The sequence below is a fragment of the Colletotrichum siamense genome, assembly GCF_013390195.1.
Source record: "Colletotrichum siamense strain Cg363 chromosome Unknown KSG_Cg363_contig02, whole genome shotgun sequence".
In the NCBI taxonomy this organism is placed as follows: Eukaryota; Fungi; Ascomycota; class Sordariomycetes; order Glomerellales; family Glomerellaceae; genus Colletotrichum; species Colletotrichum siamense.
The window spans coordinates 6,392,970-6,409,279 of record NW_023501015.1 but is presented as its reverse complement, the minus strand read 5'-3'; the positions used below and the strand labels follow the sequence as shown (position 1 = coordinate 6,409,279).

Here is a 16,310-nt window from a genome sequence, read left to right as displayed (position 1 = left end):
GGGGCAAGGGAGCTGTCGTTTTGCGGAAGACTCGCAAGCCTTTTGGCCGATGTGCGGCTTGACCGATCCTAGCATTCCTTCACTGCCGCATTTCACCATTTACTGAGATACAGTAAAGCGATGGAGGTCCAGAGATTGAGATTGAACTGCGTAAAGATTGGTTCGTAGTTTCCTGTAGAACGCTTCTTGTGAGGTTCTTCTTTTATTCATGGTTTTCTTCAAAATCCACACAAAACGCATAATAGAACGTCAAATACACATGTTTCAATCACTGTCGTCATCCCCTGAGCCGTCTGAAATCCCGACATACCGTATTCTTCCTGTCCCTGACCTGGCCCGTTTAGATGCCGGGTTGTTGACTGTTTGAGTCCGCTCGGATGCCTCATCTGACACTACCCGCCGGTGTTTTGACGACTGATGGATATCCTTTTGGCCCCGAATGTCCTGGTTGTCGAAGTCGCCTTGAGCCAATGGTGGTGTCGGCATGGATGTCGGCATAGGGCTGGAAGCATGCGTCGGAGCCATTACAGCTTCTAGAACAGGAGGACCTTCCCGGAGAACGAATCGAGAGCCGCATGTTGGCAAGTGTCGATATTCCGTAGGGGTACAATCTTGTTGATCGGATGCTGGTGAGCCTTGCAGTCTGGTAGGGTCGATACAGTCATTGGTCTTGTTCGCCCGCACCGTAGCTGTCTGTTCGGATTTCTCGGCTTGCCTAGCAGAGCGACGTGTGCCTTCATTGTTGTTGGCGCCAGCCACCTTGTTCAGATCTTTCTTTGACGCTTTTGCAGGCTTGAAATCAGGCCCCAAGTTCAGTGAAGCGACGTCGAAGCTCTCGTGCATTAGGAAGCAGTTCTTACCGCCGTCAAAGTAAAGCGGAAGGATGACAGATGTCTTCTTATCTCCTCCGGGCGCATCAAGATCTTTAGGGCCCTTTCGCCATTGCCGCCCGTCCTCATAGGTCTCTCCCGCGAACCACTGCCGTCTTGTCTTGAGAACCATGACAACTTGGTCATTGTGGGTTCTGAGAAGCATTTCAAACCACCACACTCCATTCTTTGGTTTCCCCAAGTGTATGATGTCGTAGCATCGATCAAATTTCATTTCAGGCATCTTCTTAGCACCTTGTATGTCAAAAAACGGATCGCAGATGATTCGGAATTCGTCATTGGCGGTGGCAAGAATTTCGAGAGGGTCTTGGCTGGTCTTAAACGAAGGTCAGCCAAAGTCAACCGAGTCAGAAAGGCTGGAATGAGAACACTGACGAGACTGAATATCGGTGGTGCGACATCTTCCCATCTGTCATCTGACTCTTGTTTTCCCCGGGTTGAGTTCTGTTTCCGTTGCAAACCAAACCCTGCACCTCGTTGAACAAATTCATCAATTGTTAGGCGATTAGAAGCTGCATATGCCACGCCCTTTGCAATATTACCGGATCTTCCAAACCATTAGCACGCATTTTGGGACTAGAGAACAACATGGCGTCACTTACATAAACTCGCCCATACGTTTCTTCTTCGTGTCCCATACGTAGGTTAGCTCTTCAATTCCATTTCTTTTGCATATGTCGTTGACCCGCCTTTCGACTGCCTTGTGCCGAGAGGTTCCGCCCGACACGATGACGACCGGTTTTGTGTCCTTGATTGCTCCAAGAGCGTTGATTTGTGTCTCTGCTTCTTTGAGACATCCTCCCATCCCTTGTTCAAAACATTCGTTCACCTCCTCGTGGAACACCTCAAACTGCTTATTTTCAAATTCTGCTTGAAGATCCAGCAGCTCGTGCGGTTGAATAGGCCCAAGTTGATCTTTGAACGTGTGGAACCAATTGATCCACTCCCTCTTTTCTGAAGAAGATGATTGGCAACCAGGGGCCTCCTCGAGCTTTCGCTCGAACAGCTCACCCATGTAATAAGCCCAGTGTTCGCTACCACCCCCTGCACCTGCGTGGATGAAGGTCAGAAATCGCATGCAGTATGAGGCGAGGATAGCTTACCGAATGCTTCAGAAATGCTGTAAAAGCTTGCCCTACCGCTTCCAGCATAGGAAACATTAAAAATGCATCCATTCTAATGCTTGTGGTAAGATTTCTGACACGCTAACCTTGAGTAAATTGTGGATATAGGATGAGACTGACCATGTTGTGTCCACCAAAATCGAGGAACAAAAGAACCTTGGGAGCGATTCTATTTCTTTTGATTGCAGATAGGATTTCTTCGCCTAGAAGCTGCTCGAGATGGTGCTGCAAGAGGAAATGGGCCAAGGCCTCAGTCTCGGTATGGAACGAGATTTGCTCGTTCGGACTCGTCATTTCGTCGAAAACCTCGCCTACGATATCGCGATAGACGTCTTCGAATTCCATGGTCCACTGCGAAGGGACTGACAGACCGATTGATGTGACTCGCAAACCTCGAGATTTGCATTGTTCTTGGACCATAGTTCGAACGGCGGAAACCAAGCCCACAAGGCCCCGCCGAAGCCTTTGACGAAAGGCAGGATCATGCTGTCTCTCCCTCAAGGGAGTGACTAAGGCGTACTGCTCGAAGAACTTGTCCTCTCCGTGGTCTGCCTCGGGCACCAACACGTAAAAGGCGTATTTTAACGAGATCTCCTGCCGTTTCCTATCGCCCTTTTCGCCCAAGTATACTTGCTGGTCTGGCTCAAATGGATATCCTGCCGACGAAAATTCGCCCTCTCCATATTTGCCTTTCCACGCGAGTAATAACTCAGTGTTCGGTACGTCGATTCTGACCTTCCTTCTGGGACACCAGAGGAAAGCGCGCGTGCTAGTGCTGCCTATGTCCAAGCCAAGGAAGCTTGACAAACCCAAAACGTTAGCAAACTGGAATGCAGCTCAAAGAAAAGACTATCTTGGTTGAAACACCAAGACTGGGTTCTTGTCATACGTATCGTCTATGCCAGAAGGTCTGTTCATCATGAAGGTGTTCTTCATGAGTGGGGACAAGCCCGCCAGTCATGTACGCCACAGTTGGAGGGTGCTCAGGAATCAATATGTCAGTGGAGCTGATGGATGAGGCCACGCTGTTGTCTTCAGACAAATACAGAATAACAATAGATACTGAGAAATTGTGGTCGATGCCGGTAAGATAAGGAATTTGAAGGGGGGTAGGATACCGCGGAGTGTCGCCCAGATGAGCAGAGGCAGGGCAGAGGAACCCAACGCCTGGATAGATATTTTCGACCCAAGTCCCAGGTACTTTGCATCAAATCTCAGCACAGTGTCAAAATCCTCAGATGTGAATAACAAATTGCAACCATGTCGGAACGCCTGTAAATTAACCAGGGTGAAACGCCACCAACGGCCTAACCGCAGCCAACCGCCAGCCCCCAAAAGCATGTCTAAGGCACAGCACGACCAGGGTCGGAGCACCGCGCACTCAACTTTGGGAACAAGAAACTGGGCTTTCACACTCTGTCAGAATGAACTCCCCGCTGCTTAATATCCAGTGGAAATGTTCTCTTCATGCTGTAAGCACCCATTGATAGAGTTGAGTGTGTACTTATTCTGTTCAGCTCTCAGCCGAATTGATTTAACCGCACAGAATACGTCATCTGGTATGATATTGCCTACATGTAGGTCTAAGAGGGGAGGACGAAGTAAGGTCAACTCCACTAGCAGGTGTTAACAAGCCAAGTGGTACATGACACTTCAAAATTGGCGGTCAGCCTGGGGTCGGTGAGCACTTCCTTAGATCCTCGTTATCATCCGCGACATCGTCCTTATCACGCCTGTGTACCCACACCCCCCAGCTCAACTTGAAGGAAGTGAAGGGAACCAATGAAGCAAAGAGAGAGCGTCTAATGCCCATGTCTTTCAACCTCCTGTCACCCAGGAGTATTTGACAGAGACTAAAGTTCCAGGCCATCCCTTGAGCACATCATGCCAGGCTCTCTCCAGGGTAAACGATTCCCAAAGTCTGATCTGGCCCCTGCCAAACTTTTCATCTCGTACGTGAGAACGTGATGAATTAAAGCATATTCTCGCGACAACGTTGACCTCGAAAACACTCATCAGCACATTAGTACATGGCGCTATTCTCCAATTTCCACTGCAGAGATTACATGCTAAGATAATGTATAGATTGTGGTCTTGCTTCAAGCCAAAGAGGAGAACTGATGGCAAATCACGCGCGTTAGTCGGCTTTCGTCCGCAAGTCAGCGCCGCAATCCAGAAATTCACCCAAAGACAATCAATGCGAGGTAATGAAAGAATATACACATCGCGGAAGATGGCGTCTTCTTCTACAAAAGCTGACAAGGTAAGGTATTGCAAGCATATTGCGAATCTACGAGACTTTCTACCGTACAACACAAAAGTCAGCAGTGACTATCTCTCTTCAGGCAGGTTATCATGTGGACTGCATTTTGATAGTTGAAGATGATAAAGTCTAGGGATGTATATCATACCCTATTTGGTATTACCTATCATGTGAAGGACAATGTCTCTTTGTGTTAGGCTATAGCGACACTGCAGGCTGCAGTGTCAGCAAACATGCTGCTAATCATCTGCATAGTTTAGCTGAGCCTGGAGTAAGTCAAGACCCAAATGCCAATACCAAGTGTAGGAGAGGTTTAGCCTCGTGCTGCATTGCCTAAGGTGTGTTTCAATCACAGCCCAAATCAAGCACTACTGCCTAAGGAATAATAAAATGTTTTTAGTCTGCTTCGTGTGCTTTTAACAATCCTAGGTCTGCAAATGTCGAAATGATTTAACCTTCCAGGTTCAGTGCTATTCTCCCTACACGTTGTGAAACTCAAGCATAATACTCCTCGTCTGAAGATCCGGTGTCATAGGCGGAGGAGTCCGCATCAGAGGATTCCGTGTCAGAGATGCCTCTCTGCTTGTCTTGTTCATATCTTCTCTGCCTCTTGGCATCTCTTGCACTCGTAAACTGTCGACCAGACCGGAGGGTCACGCCTGACTCCGAAGAGGGTCGCTTCAGCGATGGGCTCAGCGAAGGCTGTGACAACTGGCCTTGATGCTCTGTGTTCCTGCTGACACGGGGAGTGTTGCCATGGGCATCGATCATCATTTGAGCCACCGGTGCCGGTTGTGAGGTCGTGACTTCCTGTTGATACGGATTGTCGCTCTGAGTATCAATCACCATTTCAGCCACTGGTGCTGGCTGCGGGGTCGCCGAACCATTGGGAGACTGCCGAGCAGGATGTAACTCGAAGGATGCAGCTGAGTACTCCGGTCGAGTATTTTGTTGCGACAACATGGGTGCGGCAGAATCATCGCCCATGTCGCGTACCCCTGCTGAACTCAAGACCCCATCGTCGATAGGTGCCATATGCTGAGACCCCTCCACATTTGGGGTTAAACGAGGTGATGTCTTAATGCTTCCACCTTGCCGCGCCAAGCTGGCACGCGTTCTGGCGGCTATGCCGACCTTGGTGCCTCCTGCCAAGAGGCGTTCGAAGTCGAGCTGCTCATCATCAATAAAAAAGCAGCTGGGCCCACAGTCAAAGCTCAGAGGTAGTGGGCGGGATGTAAACCCTGGGCCAACCCACTCCTTCATACCCTTAGTTCTAACGTGCGCCCACTCAGATTTGAGTACAGCAAAGTCTTTGCCGTCTCTCTTCTCCAAGGACATCGTAATTCTAGAGCCACCCCTCTTCAGCTTGCCAATGTACAGGACGTCGTAGCATCTGTCATAAAACAGTCGGGATGAGCCAGTGCGCCCAAAGAATGGGTCGCAGATGATCTTGAACTCGTCGCAGCCGGTCGCAAAGTTAAGGTCGAGAGCATCCTTCTTGTCCTGAAAGAGGGTTAGACGACACATAGTGGAGGGCAAGGATAGCTCTGTATACCTTGCTGAAAAGCACCTCTGCAGTGTCTTCCCAGTATTTGTTCTTGCCAGAGCCTGGTCCAGTCCCTACAGCCTTCCGCTGTATGCCAAACGCAGCGCCCTGTCGCAAGAAATCGTCAATGCTGATCTTTGTCGAGGCCGAATAGGCAGCCCCTTTAGCGATTTTGACTGAGCTTTGAACCACATCAGCGCTGACCAAGTCCATGGATTTGAAGACCTCATGTAATACTTACTCGTAACGCACGCAGAGATCAACGTTGACAAATACTGGCTCTGGCACCCCTTTCTTCAGACACATCTCTCGGAGGCGCTGCTTGATGCCGGCATGCTTTGCTGTTCCACCAGCAACGACCACGGTGTTGTCGGTTATCTTGAACTTGGAGAGAGTTGCGATGTGACGTTTTGCCAGCTTGAGAATCTTTTCGTGCGCCTTCTCGAAAAGGTGTCTTATCTCCTCGGGCGAAACGATCGTTCCCTCGAATTCGAAAGGCTTTTCGTCGTCAAAACCAGGGCCCAGACTATCCTTGAACCTGTCGAACTTGTCGACAAGCTCCTGCTTCTTCTCGGCTGTCATGCGCCGACCCGTTAGACCTTCGCTCCGCTCGATGCATAACTCGCTGACGTCGTAAGACCACTGCTCGCTTCCACCTCCCGCGCCTAGACTTGGTTAATCCTTGCAAGCTGCTTGAATGTGCGCCGGGAGCTCACCGAAAGCCTCGCCAACCCTGTAGAAGCTTGCTTCATGATCTTCGCCATAGACAACATTGAAAATGCAGCCGTTCTTGTAACTCGAAGTAAGTCTCAGGCTCAACGTGATTGGCGATATGCTAGATGGGGCATGCAGCTTACCATATTATGACCGCCAAAGTCAAGGAACAAAAACGCACTATGTTCACCGCGGTGTCCATGGCGGCGAAGCTCTTCGAGGTGATCCCTCAGCAGGTAATGAGCCAATGCCTCGGTCTCGGTAACGAAGCAGAACTCCATGTCACGGGAACCCGCCCCAATGACTTCACGCATGATGTCTTCGTAGACTTCGGTGAACTTGCCACTGCTATCCGTCCATTGGGCTGGAATGGAAAGACTAATCGTCGTGATCCTGAGCCGCTCTAGTTTGCAAAGCTTCTCGATCTGCTTCCAGATCTTCGAGAACAGGTCAACGAGACCTCGGCGGAGTCTCTTGCGAAAGCCTTCCTCATTCATACGCTTCCGCAGTGGCTTGATCAAAGCATAATGGCTCATAACATCGTCAGAGACACCCGATAAGACGTAGAAGGCATACTTGAGAGATATCGCCAATCGGTCGGGGTCAGTCTTTTCGCCCAAGTAGACTTCCTCGTTATCGTCATCAAACGGGTATCCTGTTGACGTGTAGTCTCCCGGGTCGTGCTTATGGGATGCTGCCTTGGATATGTCCTTGTTCTCAACCTCGATGCAAAGTTCTCTCGATGGACACTCGACGCAAGCTCGCGTGCTGGTGCTTCCTATGTCAAAGCCAGCCTTACTAGTGATACAATCAGTCAGCAGCCATTTGGGTATGTCCGCTATGAGCACACAAAGTCTCCGGTTTCATGTTGAAGATCAGGGCACTAACGCATCGTCGGGGGCTTTGCTCGATCTAGCCATGTTGAATTTCGTTGCGGGCTGAGATGAGGGGTTGTTCAAAAGTCCATGCAAAGTAGCAAACGCAGCGTGCCGCTACTTGTGGTCGTCAAAACGGTAGAATCCTTGCTAGAGCCCTTAGCAAGAAGATACCAGCTTATGGTGAACTCCTTGTCACCAGCCAGAACCTTTCGTATGGCGCAGTAAATGGCCTGGATAATGGTTGTTGGTGGTACTGAGCTGGAGGGTGAGTCCTAAGGAGACACCACACGTCTTTTATTTATACATACAACATCATATCTGCTTGGCAATCACGTAATCACGTTTTGGAGTCGCAAACAAATGCATTTAGCCGTGCATGCGTTGCGTGAAGGGCCCGTTGAAAGGACGTTGGTAAGATGCAAACGAGCTCAGCTAATAATGATGGGCTGAGAGGCTACACTTGGGGCCCACGCGTTGCAAAAAGCATTAAAATAGAAGTAAAATCTCAAAGCACAAAGAACATAAGAAATTGCTTCTTGAGACAATCCAAGGACAGACCATGCTGGGGTGGGTATTTCCCAGGTTCTAAGATGCGCAAGTTTGCCAGAAGCTTTCTATTTGTTTCTATACCCGTCTATTTTTAGAACTGTCATTTGCATTGACATCTAATATTACTCCATTAGGTTATAAGCTACAATTGATACTGAAATGGCGATTTTGTTTCAAAAGGTATAGAGGTCTGAGAATCTAAAAAGATGAGGAAAGCTGTCGCTATATAAGCACGTTCTCAACGCGGGATAATTCATTTGTAATGATACAAGTTGAGATTCTCGGGCACTAATGATTACTCGGCAACTATACCGCTTAGGTCATAATATAGCCCTTCGTACATGTGAGAATAGACTGATCACTCACCCTCAATAGACCTGCAGTAGACATAATAAACCAAAGTAACCCTCAGCGTAACAATATCACTTCAGACTTTATTAAATCAAACATCTTAGTATATAAGACACCCGCGGGAAATTATCTACTATAATACTAACCCCACGACTTCTACAGATAGTACGTTTATAGAGAAAGACTTCAAAACCAGCACCTAAAGGCCATTACTACCAGTGCCTGTGCCTGGACCTGTACGGTAGGTTGGTCAAGACCGAGGTCATTTCCCGGGTTCAATCAACGTTGATCACACTACACCCTTGCATAGGTACTTAAAGCTCATTGAAGCCATCTCTCACCCAATTGCACCACATTTCCGCCAACCTCAACCTGAGATGGTTTAGCGTCGACGATAACACCGAGCATACGAACCCAGGTGTCAGAACGATTGGCCCACCTAGATGGTAATCTGTTAGAGCCTATGCAAGCCTTTGCGGAGAAATAGTCTGTGGAAAGGGGCTGTCCAACTTACACATGCATGGCTCCTCGCTGGACGGCAACATCTCCAGGGCGGAGGGTAGTCTCAACAACTTCATTCCAGGCCCCCTTGTCGTTTTCCACACTGAACGCCGTCTTAGGAGTAACAAGGGTCGGGGTTCCTTCATTGACAACGACGTAGTCGACCGAGGGAGTGCGATGCTACCGACTCGTTAGGTTGTGGTCTGGCAGTCTTACTAAGAACCTAACTCACCATGGGAGTTGTGCATCCAGGCGCAAGATCCAGGAAGTACACGTTGAGACCACCAGGAAAGACAACGCCGCTTCCGGGAGCAGCTTCAATCTTGGGAAGTCCTCTTCTCCAGGTTAGTACAGCTCAATCCAGTTTGTTAAGGTCTTTCTAGCTTACGATCCATCAAATTTAGTGGGAACAGCAGAGACAGTCCCCACAGGCGTTTTGCGAAGCAGGCCTCCAAACATCTCCTCAGTCTGCAACTGCTCTGTCAAAACTTCAACTGCAGGTTCGGTCTGGGTGGCTGATCCACTAGGCTCGAGTGGCAGGTTGGACAGGACGATGCGTCGACGGGGAAGATGACCAGCCATTGTAAAATGAGGATTTGAGAGTAGAATTTGGCTTCGATTTATTCAGAAAAGAATCAACTTTCGTTGTGGTAAGCGATGCTTAGAAAATGTTAAGAGACGATTCAGGTCAATAAACGCCACCATATCGAAGCTTTTATGTATGCATTTTTTTGCGTCGAGCAGAGAACGACATTAGAAAGATCATAGGTTTCGGCGCCGAGTCAATTAAAAAGCGGGCGCATTTGTCAGACGCCGGCGCCGGTATGCTGACTGGCGTTCCGCCCGAAGGATTCGGGTCCTTGAACCTGCGGGGGCCACATTCCTAACATAGCGACTAGACTTAGGGACCAGCCCAGCTGGTGATTAAATGCCTTTAAAAGTCTTGAGATTGAAACACATAGGGATCCAAAAGAGCCGTGGGGGCGAGGCCACCTCGTAGCCCTAGCCATTATCTTAGAGGTGCACTAATGTGAAGACACGCATTGCTTTGGGGAAACGGATTGTCATGGACACATGCTGTCTATTCATGTTCAATATGCATCATTCTACAACGCTATCTTTCTCTTCGGATCTTCCCCAATGACTAATTCTAAGGCCTAGTGCGCTCAGGCAATCGGGCCATAGAAGCTAAACTTGCCCTCAGGGTCATACTTGGACTTCAGAGACTTGAGACGATCCTGGCGCCACTGGTCAGCACCGTACCATTCAGAGGTCGTCTCGTCACCGAAAGCATAGTTGAGGTAGACGTGAATCTGCTCACGACCGCTACCCTCGTGGATGATCTGGCGCAGCTGGTTGCCGAGGTCAGCAGCCTGCTGGTCCAGGGCAGTGCCGTTGGGGGTGTAGGTGATGAGAGGGGCGAAGAGAAGGTTGTCCTCGCGGAAGGCAAAGGCAGTTGAGTCGCTGTCGACGGCCTTGACACCCTCGTTAGAGTAACCCTCGAACATGAAGAGGGAGTTGTAGAAGGGAGAGTCGGTCTTGACGTTGGCCGCGAACAGGTCGTAGGCCTGGCGCTGAGCGGTCACGTTGTATGACTCGACGTAGATGGGGAAACGGGGGTTGTTGAGGCCGGCCTTCTGGCAAGGGATGGCATCAAGGTCGATTCCGGTCCAGGTAGCGAGGTCGAGGTAGGTTCCGGCAGTGGGCGTGGCAGAGATAGGGCCGATGTCGAGGAAGGGCTGGGTGTAGGTGGAGTCGACAACATCGACACCCTCCTGGATAATCCAGAACAAGATGATGGGCTATCAGATCAGTCAGTCTGTGTTATCCATGAACGTGAAATGGATGTAACTCACGTTCTCAGCATCGGCGTCGGGGTTGTTCAGCCAGTAGGACCAGTTGACGACGTCAGCAGACTGGGTTCCGTTCTTAAGGAGGTGGTCGTTGGCAGCTTGGTAGACCTCCTCGACCTTGTCTCCACTGAAGATGAGAGTCTCAACGGCCCAGTTGCTGTGTTCGATGTCATAGACCTTAACGTTGACTGAAGTGACGATACCAAAGTTGTGGCCGGCACCCTTGACAGCCCACCAAAGGTCAGAGCTCTCATCGATGGTGACAAGGGTTCCGTTAGCCAGGACAATGTTCATGGAGAGGAACTGATCAGCAACAAGACCGTGGTGACCCTGCAGCCAGCCATGACCACCTCCAAGGGCAGGTCCGAGCGTACTGACACACTCGCAAGTGCCAGTGACTGATAAGGATGTCAGTAACGTAGAGATTGAGCTAATTTTCGGTATTTGACCTACCAGTCTGCTTTCCGGCTTCCCAGAGAGTGTCAGTGACAAGCTTGGAGCGGGTACCGCCGGCAATCTTTGCGGATTGGCCATCCTCAGAGACCTCGACGCCGCTCAGCTGGTTGAGATAAATCTCGATACCATTCTGCATCTTGCCGAGGGTGGTGATAGCACCATGCACGCCGTTGTATGCAAGGAAGGGCAAGCTCTTCTCATTGGCGAATTTGATCTAGATCGAATTATTAGCCACTAGCTCAAGCTCTGTCGGTCCCATCAAGGCACGTGGAAGATCGGAACTTACTGTCTCAGCAACATCGTTCTCCGTTCCGGGGACGACGACCAGGCTGACGGTCGGTGCGTTAAGGTTAGACCACCGGATGGTCGCGTTGGTGAAGTCGGCCGAGCCCGGCTCATAGATCTTGGCGGTGTCCGAGAGCTTGTTACCCAGCTCCGCGGTGTCTCTCGCGCAGATGCCTCCGAGAAATTGACGGGCGACGGGGATATTCGCGCAGGATGAGGCGATCGCCCATGCAGCCACGGCTGTGAGCACCTCCATCTTGAATCGATACATGATGACGGCAGGGGGGAGAGAGGTCAGAAACGAGGGATATTGGTCAAAGATAAAAACTCTTGTTCACCAAGGATGCAACTGATCCCGAGGTGTCGGCCCAAGTGTAACCCGATCGCAGGATTTGAGACAAAGAGAGTGTGGTGGTATCTGTAGCGACTGACAGTGACAGGCCCTTCCGGTGGTTGAGCGTACCGCGCAAGCAAGAACCTGTGAAGACACAGCGCCGCGATTAGTATTTATTTCGCCATCCATGTCATGATGCGGTCGCAGTCGCGGGTAAGCCAAGTTCCTCCGTCGCAACGCTGCTTGCATTCTTAATTTCGGTCCCATGTACAAAGTGGCTCCCCTACCCTGCATTGGCATGCATATGGCCTTGCTTCTGCGCCGCCCGACCAGCACATAGTTCGGGGCAAAAGAGGGAAAAGGCCCTGTGAACCCACATCGATATCTGCAGGTGTGGTCGGTCGATCCTGGGGCTTAGAACCCAAGTTTATGCGCGATCCTGATGAAGCGATAGTCCGTCGGCGTTAAACACCAGCTGGTCAGGCTCGTCGTCTTGACTTGTTGAAAGTTGCGAGACACTGGCGACCTGAAAGCCCACGTTTGACCTAGTTCTGTTCCACGTGTCCCTCCCTTGGATCAATTTGTAAGTCGGTTGCATTCATTTAGAACCCTTCCAATCAGCACCAACACCGCAGCGGGCCCCAATGCTGACGTTACCTCGAGAAGCGGGACATCGTTCCATCAACTCCCAGTGTTGTAAAAGCCTCGGATGCCTCCTCGCAAATCCTGCGGCCCGTACCATGGGAAACCTGTGCAGTTGGTGTGGCTCTCAAAACCCAAAAGCTTGCAGAGTGCTGATGCCAAGTTCTTCGGCCATGACCAAAACTTCCGGATGCTACTGAGGGCGATTGTGCCACTATGCAATGCTACGCAACTCGGAGAGATGAAGACTGCGTGCTCCACTTCTTGCCCCTCCTCTTCTTCCTCCCTCTCAAAGTCCGACTTCCGACGCCTCAACGGCTGCTAAAAAGTCTCGGCAATGCGGCACCTGGCAAATGACGGACGCCACAGCCGCGGCGCTTCTCGGTATCAAAGGATAGAGGGTTTCTTCAGTTGTGGAATGTTTTGGGCGCATGGTCTCGTGGTCTCATGTTGGACTCGATGTTGGAAGCTAACGATTCGTAAGGCAGGGGATCGATGAGAAAAGCTTCAGACGTTCGGTCTAGACGCGGAGTGAAAGGAAACACACCAGACCAGACGACGCTGCTTTATGGTCTGCGCCGCCCAAGTGCCGGACCATGTTTTACCTTTTGGGCCGCATAGACCTGTCAAACATAGACTTGAACCCTTACGCATTCTTGTCTTCCGTGTAACTCTTGTGTTCCGTGGAACTATTTCAACCAAACCTCCGGTATAAAGCTTTTATCAGGTCTCTTCGCCGAAAGGATTTGAATGGTGAGTCTCAGGGGAGCCGAACATCGGTTCGCTCGAGTTGCCGACCCTGATCACTCTCACGACTGGCGAAGACCCCCTTTTGTCTCCGCCCCCTCAGCACATCCCCCGAAGTATCCGTATTACCTTATCGTAAAGAAAAGTATTGTAGTGGAGATGCTCGACGCCGGGGAAGCACAGCCGTTGCCGCTCGGACCTCCACCAGGGGTCAGGGGATTTTGTGCGCGTCGTACGCCAGGCGAGTCAGGGGTCAACAGGGCTCAGTTCTCATCATCCTGATCTAGCAGCTTGGCATGGTGGAGAAATTCCTCCTTCAACCGTCGAAATTGGCTTGTCCAGCGTGCCCTATGGTGAACGTAGTGGAGGTAAGTTGAGGCCTCAGACTTGAATGTGATATGCAAGTTAGATATGTGATCACATCCCCACTGAAGAGCTTGTTACCAGAGAGAGATGTTGGAAGAAGTGGAGTAACATCCATTTCTCAAGTGCTAGGTCCTTCAAGGTATCCTTTTTGTTGCTTGGCCGGTCATATGGCAGTCGCAACGAGGATATCAGATGGAAATCGTGTTCCGAGGTTTATCGGCTCGTCGCCGAACGAAGCTAGAGGAAGGATTGCAACGTCCTTGTACGCACTCACCGTTGAGGTAGCAAAGCACGTACTGCTCACCGGAATCGGCCATTGTCCGATGGGAACGAACATGTTCATGGGCTTCAGGGACCCTTCTAGCTTAGCTGCATAATCCGTCACGTCTGTCACTTGCGTTTGTTCTGCTAGTGTTCCAATACCCCTGACACAAATTCTGGTTCACAGGGTCGTAACTCGGAGATGGGACCATGCAGGAAACCAAGGCTGCCAGGGCCCTGGCAAACACTGAGCCCATACCACAGGTCGCCTTGCACATAGTGAAGAAGTTTACCTCTATCGTGGAACGTCGCAGCTGCTGTAACTCTGCGTTCCCAAGTTCCGCGTTGAAGCCTGTTCCTCGGTTTCCAATGATCGATCCTCTCGCACATCCGGTGCAGTAGTGCCGGATCAAGGGCCCTGAGTCAAACATTGAGATGTTTTGTCCCGCTTCTGCCCTCATCCGGTGTGAACCGCCTTGAATATTTGTACGATGGGTTTCCCAAGGACCTCGTGCAGTTCGTCCTGACTGTTTCCGCAATCTTCGCCGACTTCCCCACCCCGTTTGCGTGCTCGCTCGACGGAGATTGACTCCAACCATCAAGCCGAAATGTCATCGAGTGATGCTACCCTCGACCCGGCGGCGCTGGCCGCCTCTCAAGCTGCTGCCGAAGCAGCTCGCCGGATGACGATCGAGGCTTGGACGCTCTACGGCGTTGGTATGGTTGTGACGTTCCTCCGAATGTTCGCCCGAGCGAAGGCCGTTGGCTTCCGAAATTTCCGAGCCGATGACTACCTTGCATTCGGTGCCGCTGTATGTCAACAACGTGTTTCCCGACGATCCCACTACGCGAAAAGCTTATCGCTGATCCCAATCTATCCAGATCTTCTACACCATCCAGTCGACCTTGGCGTACGAGGTGGGCAACATCGCGCATGGTCTGGCCAACAATGGCATGACGGATGATGAACGGACGGCACTGTCTACCACTGACCCCGAATTTACGCTAAGGTCTGTGCCATCTAAATGGATTATGGTACTGAGCGCTAAGTTTGTGTGACACAGGGTCATCGGGTCCAAGATCCAGGTCGCGGGATGGACAACCTACTCCGCTCTGCTTCTGCTGTTGAAGCTGTCGATGCTATTCTTCTATCTGAGACTTACTGTGAGTCGCCGTCCTTTCGCGAATGACAACATCCCAGCCTTGCGAACTGTTAGTTGACAACAGCTTAGGAAGGTCTTGGTCGCCGCTACCGGATGCGCATCTGGATAGGCTTTGGACTGGTCATCGGAACCTTTATGGCATCTATCCTTGCCGTCTTTCTCGCATGCATACCGTTCGATAAGTACTGGCAGATCAGCCCGGATCCCGGTAGTAAGTCGCCTAGATCCCAGCTTTGTTGGCGTATTCTATGCTAATGGTATCCCTAGACTCTTGCCAGGCTGCTATTTCCTTGCCGATCATCTGGACATCGTTCGCGGCAAACGTTTCGACCGACATATACCTTATTCTTATTCCCATCCCGCTACTTTGGGAGTCTACCCTCAGACTCATCAAAAAGATTGCTTCGACCATCGTCCTTGGCGCCGGTATCTTCGTCTTGGTCTGTGCGACATTGAAGAGCATCTTTGTCCTGGTTGTGAGTAGATATCATACGCCTCTATCTAATAGCTATTAACATATCTGGGCAGGATCCCGTCAACGGAGCCCAACTTGCAGGAACATGGGGAACGCGAGAAACATTCGTCGCCGTCGTCACGACTAACCTCCCTATGATCTTCCCTCTCATCCGGACCTGGCTCAAGCCCCTCTGGCCCAGCATGCTGCGCTCATCCAAGAAGGCCTATAAGACACCGAGTGGATTCCAAACCATTGGTGGCGGGAATGGACAATACGGCAACTCTCAACGGAGTCGCGATCGCCGCACTGGTCCATCAAGTGCGAACCCAATCACCGCCAACATTTCATTTACCGAAAGCGAGGAACGAATTATGAATGATGTCAAAATGCAGGACATCAAGACGTCGACCAGCTCGGTCTCACCGATACCTGGAAGCAAGCCGCCGAATGGCATTGTGGTTTCGAACGAGATCCAGGTCACTATTGATGATAGGACTAGTCAATTTGTTGAGCAACGCCCGCAACATCCCCGCGAGGCTTGGTAGAGACCTGGCCCAGAAAATAACGCATTAAATAGCTATATGATACCAATTCCTTCTGTCCAAAAGACTACCCGTTGATTGCATTGTTTGCGCAAACTGTTCAACCACGTCAATGGGCACTTGCGTCCACAATTGCCCCTGAAAGGCAGTGAGGTCCTACCCGACAGTGAAGAGCCACAGGGTGCAAATGGGGTTCGGATGCAGGGATGTTGAAAATCCCCCGAGTCGGAGAAATCACACTGAACAGACGCGCACTCATGTCATTCTGCCGCCGTCAACAGCCGCGTGTCCACGTCACATCACCATCGGCAAAGACCCTTGAGGATCCTGCTTCCTTCCGCTGTTGCCCGCTTCTAGTTCAACATCGGGTGGAAATCGACTTTGGTAC

The 16,310-nt window shown here is 50.7% G+C and overlaps 4 protein-coding genes across 4 annotated transcripts; 1 reads left to right on the top strand and 3 right to left on the bottom strand.

Moving 5' to 3' along the window:
* Positions 1-4,772: 4,772 nt before the first annotated feature.
* Positions 4,773-7,457, bottom strand: CGCS363_v003670 (uncharacterized protein; the record flags this gene model as incomplete). Its single annotated transcript, XM_036635519.1, has 6 exons — positions 4,773-5,780; positions 5,833-6,004; positions 6,065-6,488; positions 6,540-6,612; positions 6,681-7,335; positions 7,426-7,457. 6 exons carry the CDS (start codon positions 7,455-7,457, stop codon positions 4,773-4,775), a joined length of 2,364 nt encoding a protein of 787 aa, XP_036499007.1.
* Positions 7,458-8,636: 1,179 nt separating this feature from the next.
* Positions 8,637-9,398, bottom strand: CGCS363_v003669 (uncharacterized protein; the record flags this gene model as incomplete). Its single annotated transcript, XM_036635518.1, has 4 exons — positions 8,637-8,754; positions 8,830-8,996; positions 9,049-9,151; positions 9,205-9,398. 4 exons carry the CDS (start codon positions 9,396-9,398, stop codon positions 8,637-8,639), a joined length of 582 nt encoding a protein of 193 aa, XP_036499930.1.
* Positions 9,399-9,982: 584 nt separating this feature from the next.
* chyH-0 (FAD-linked oxidoreductase chyH) lies at positions 9,983-11,666 on the bottom strand (the record flags this gene model as incomplete). The annotated part of the gene is made up of 4 exons (XM_036635517.1): positions 9,983-10,618; positions 10,673-11,067; positions 11,123-11,339; positions 11,412-11,666. The coding sequence occupies 4 exons, from the start codon at positions 11,664-11,666 to the stop codon at positions 9,983-9,985; spliced, it is 1,503 nt and encodes a 500-aa protein (XP_036499931.1).
* Positions 11,667-14,368: 2,702 nt separating this feature from the next.
* Positions 14,369-15,925, top strand: CGCS363_v003667 (uncharacterized protein; the record flags this gene model as incomplete). The annotated part of the gene is made up of 6 exons (XM_036635516.1): positions 14,369-14,572; positions 14,643-14,770; positions 14,825-14,924; positions 14,993-15,134; positions 15,191-15,399; positions 15,452-15,925. The coding sequence occupies 6 exons, from the start codon at positions 14,369-14,371 to the stop codon at positions 15,923-15,925; spliced, it is 1,257 nt and encodes a 418-aa protein (XP_036499936.1).
* Between the last annotated feature and the right edge of the window lie 385 nt (positions 15,926-16,310).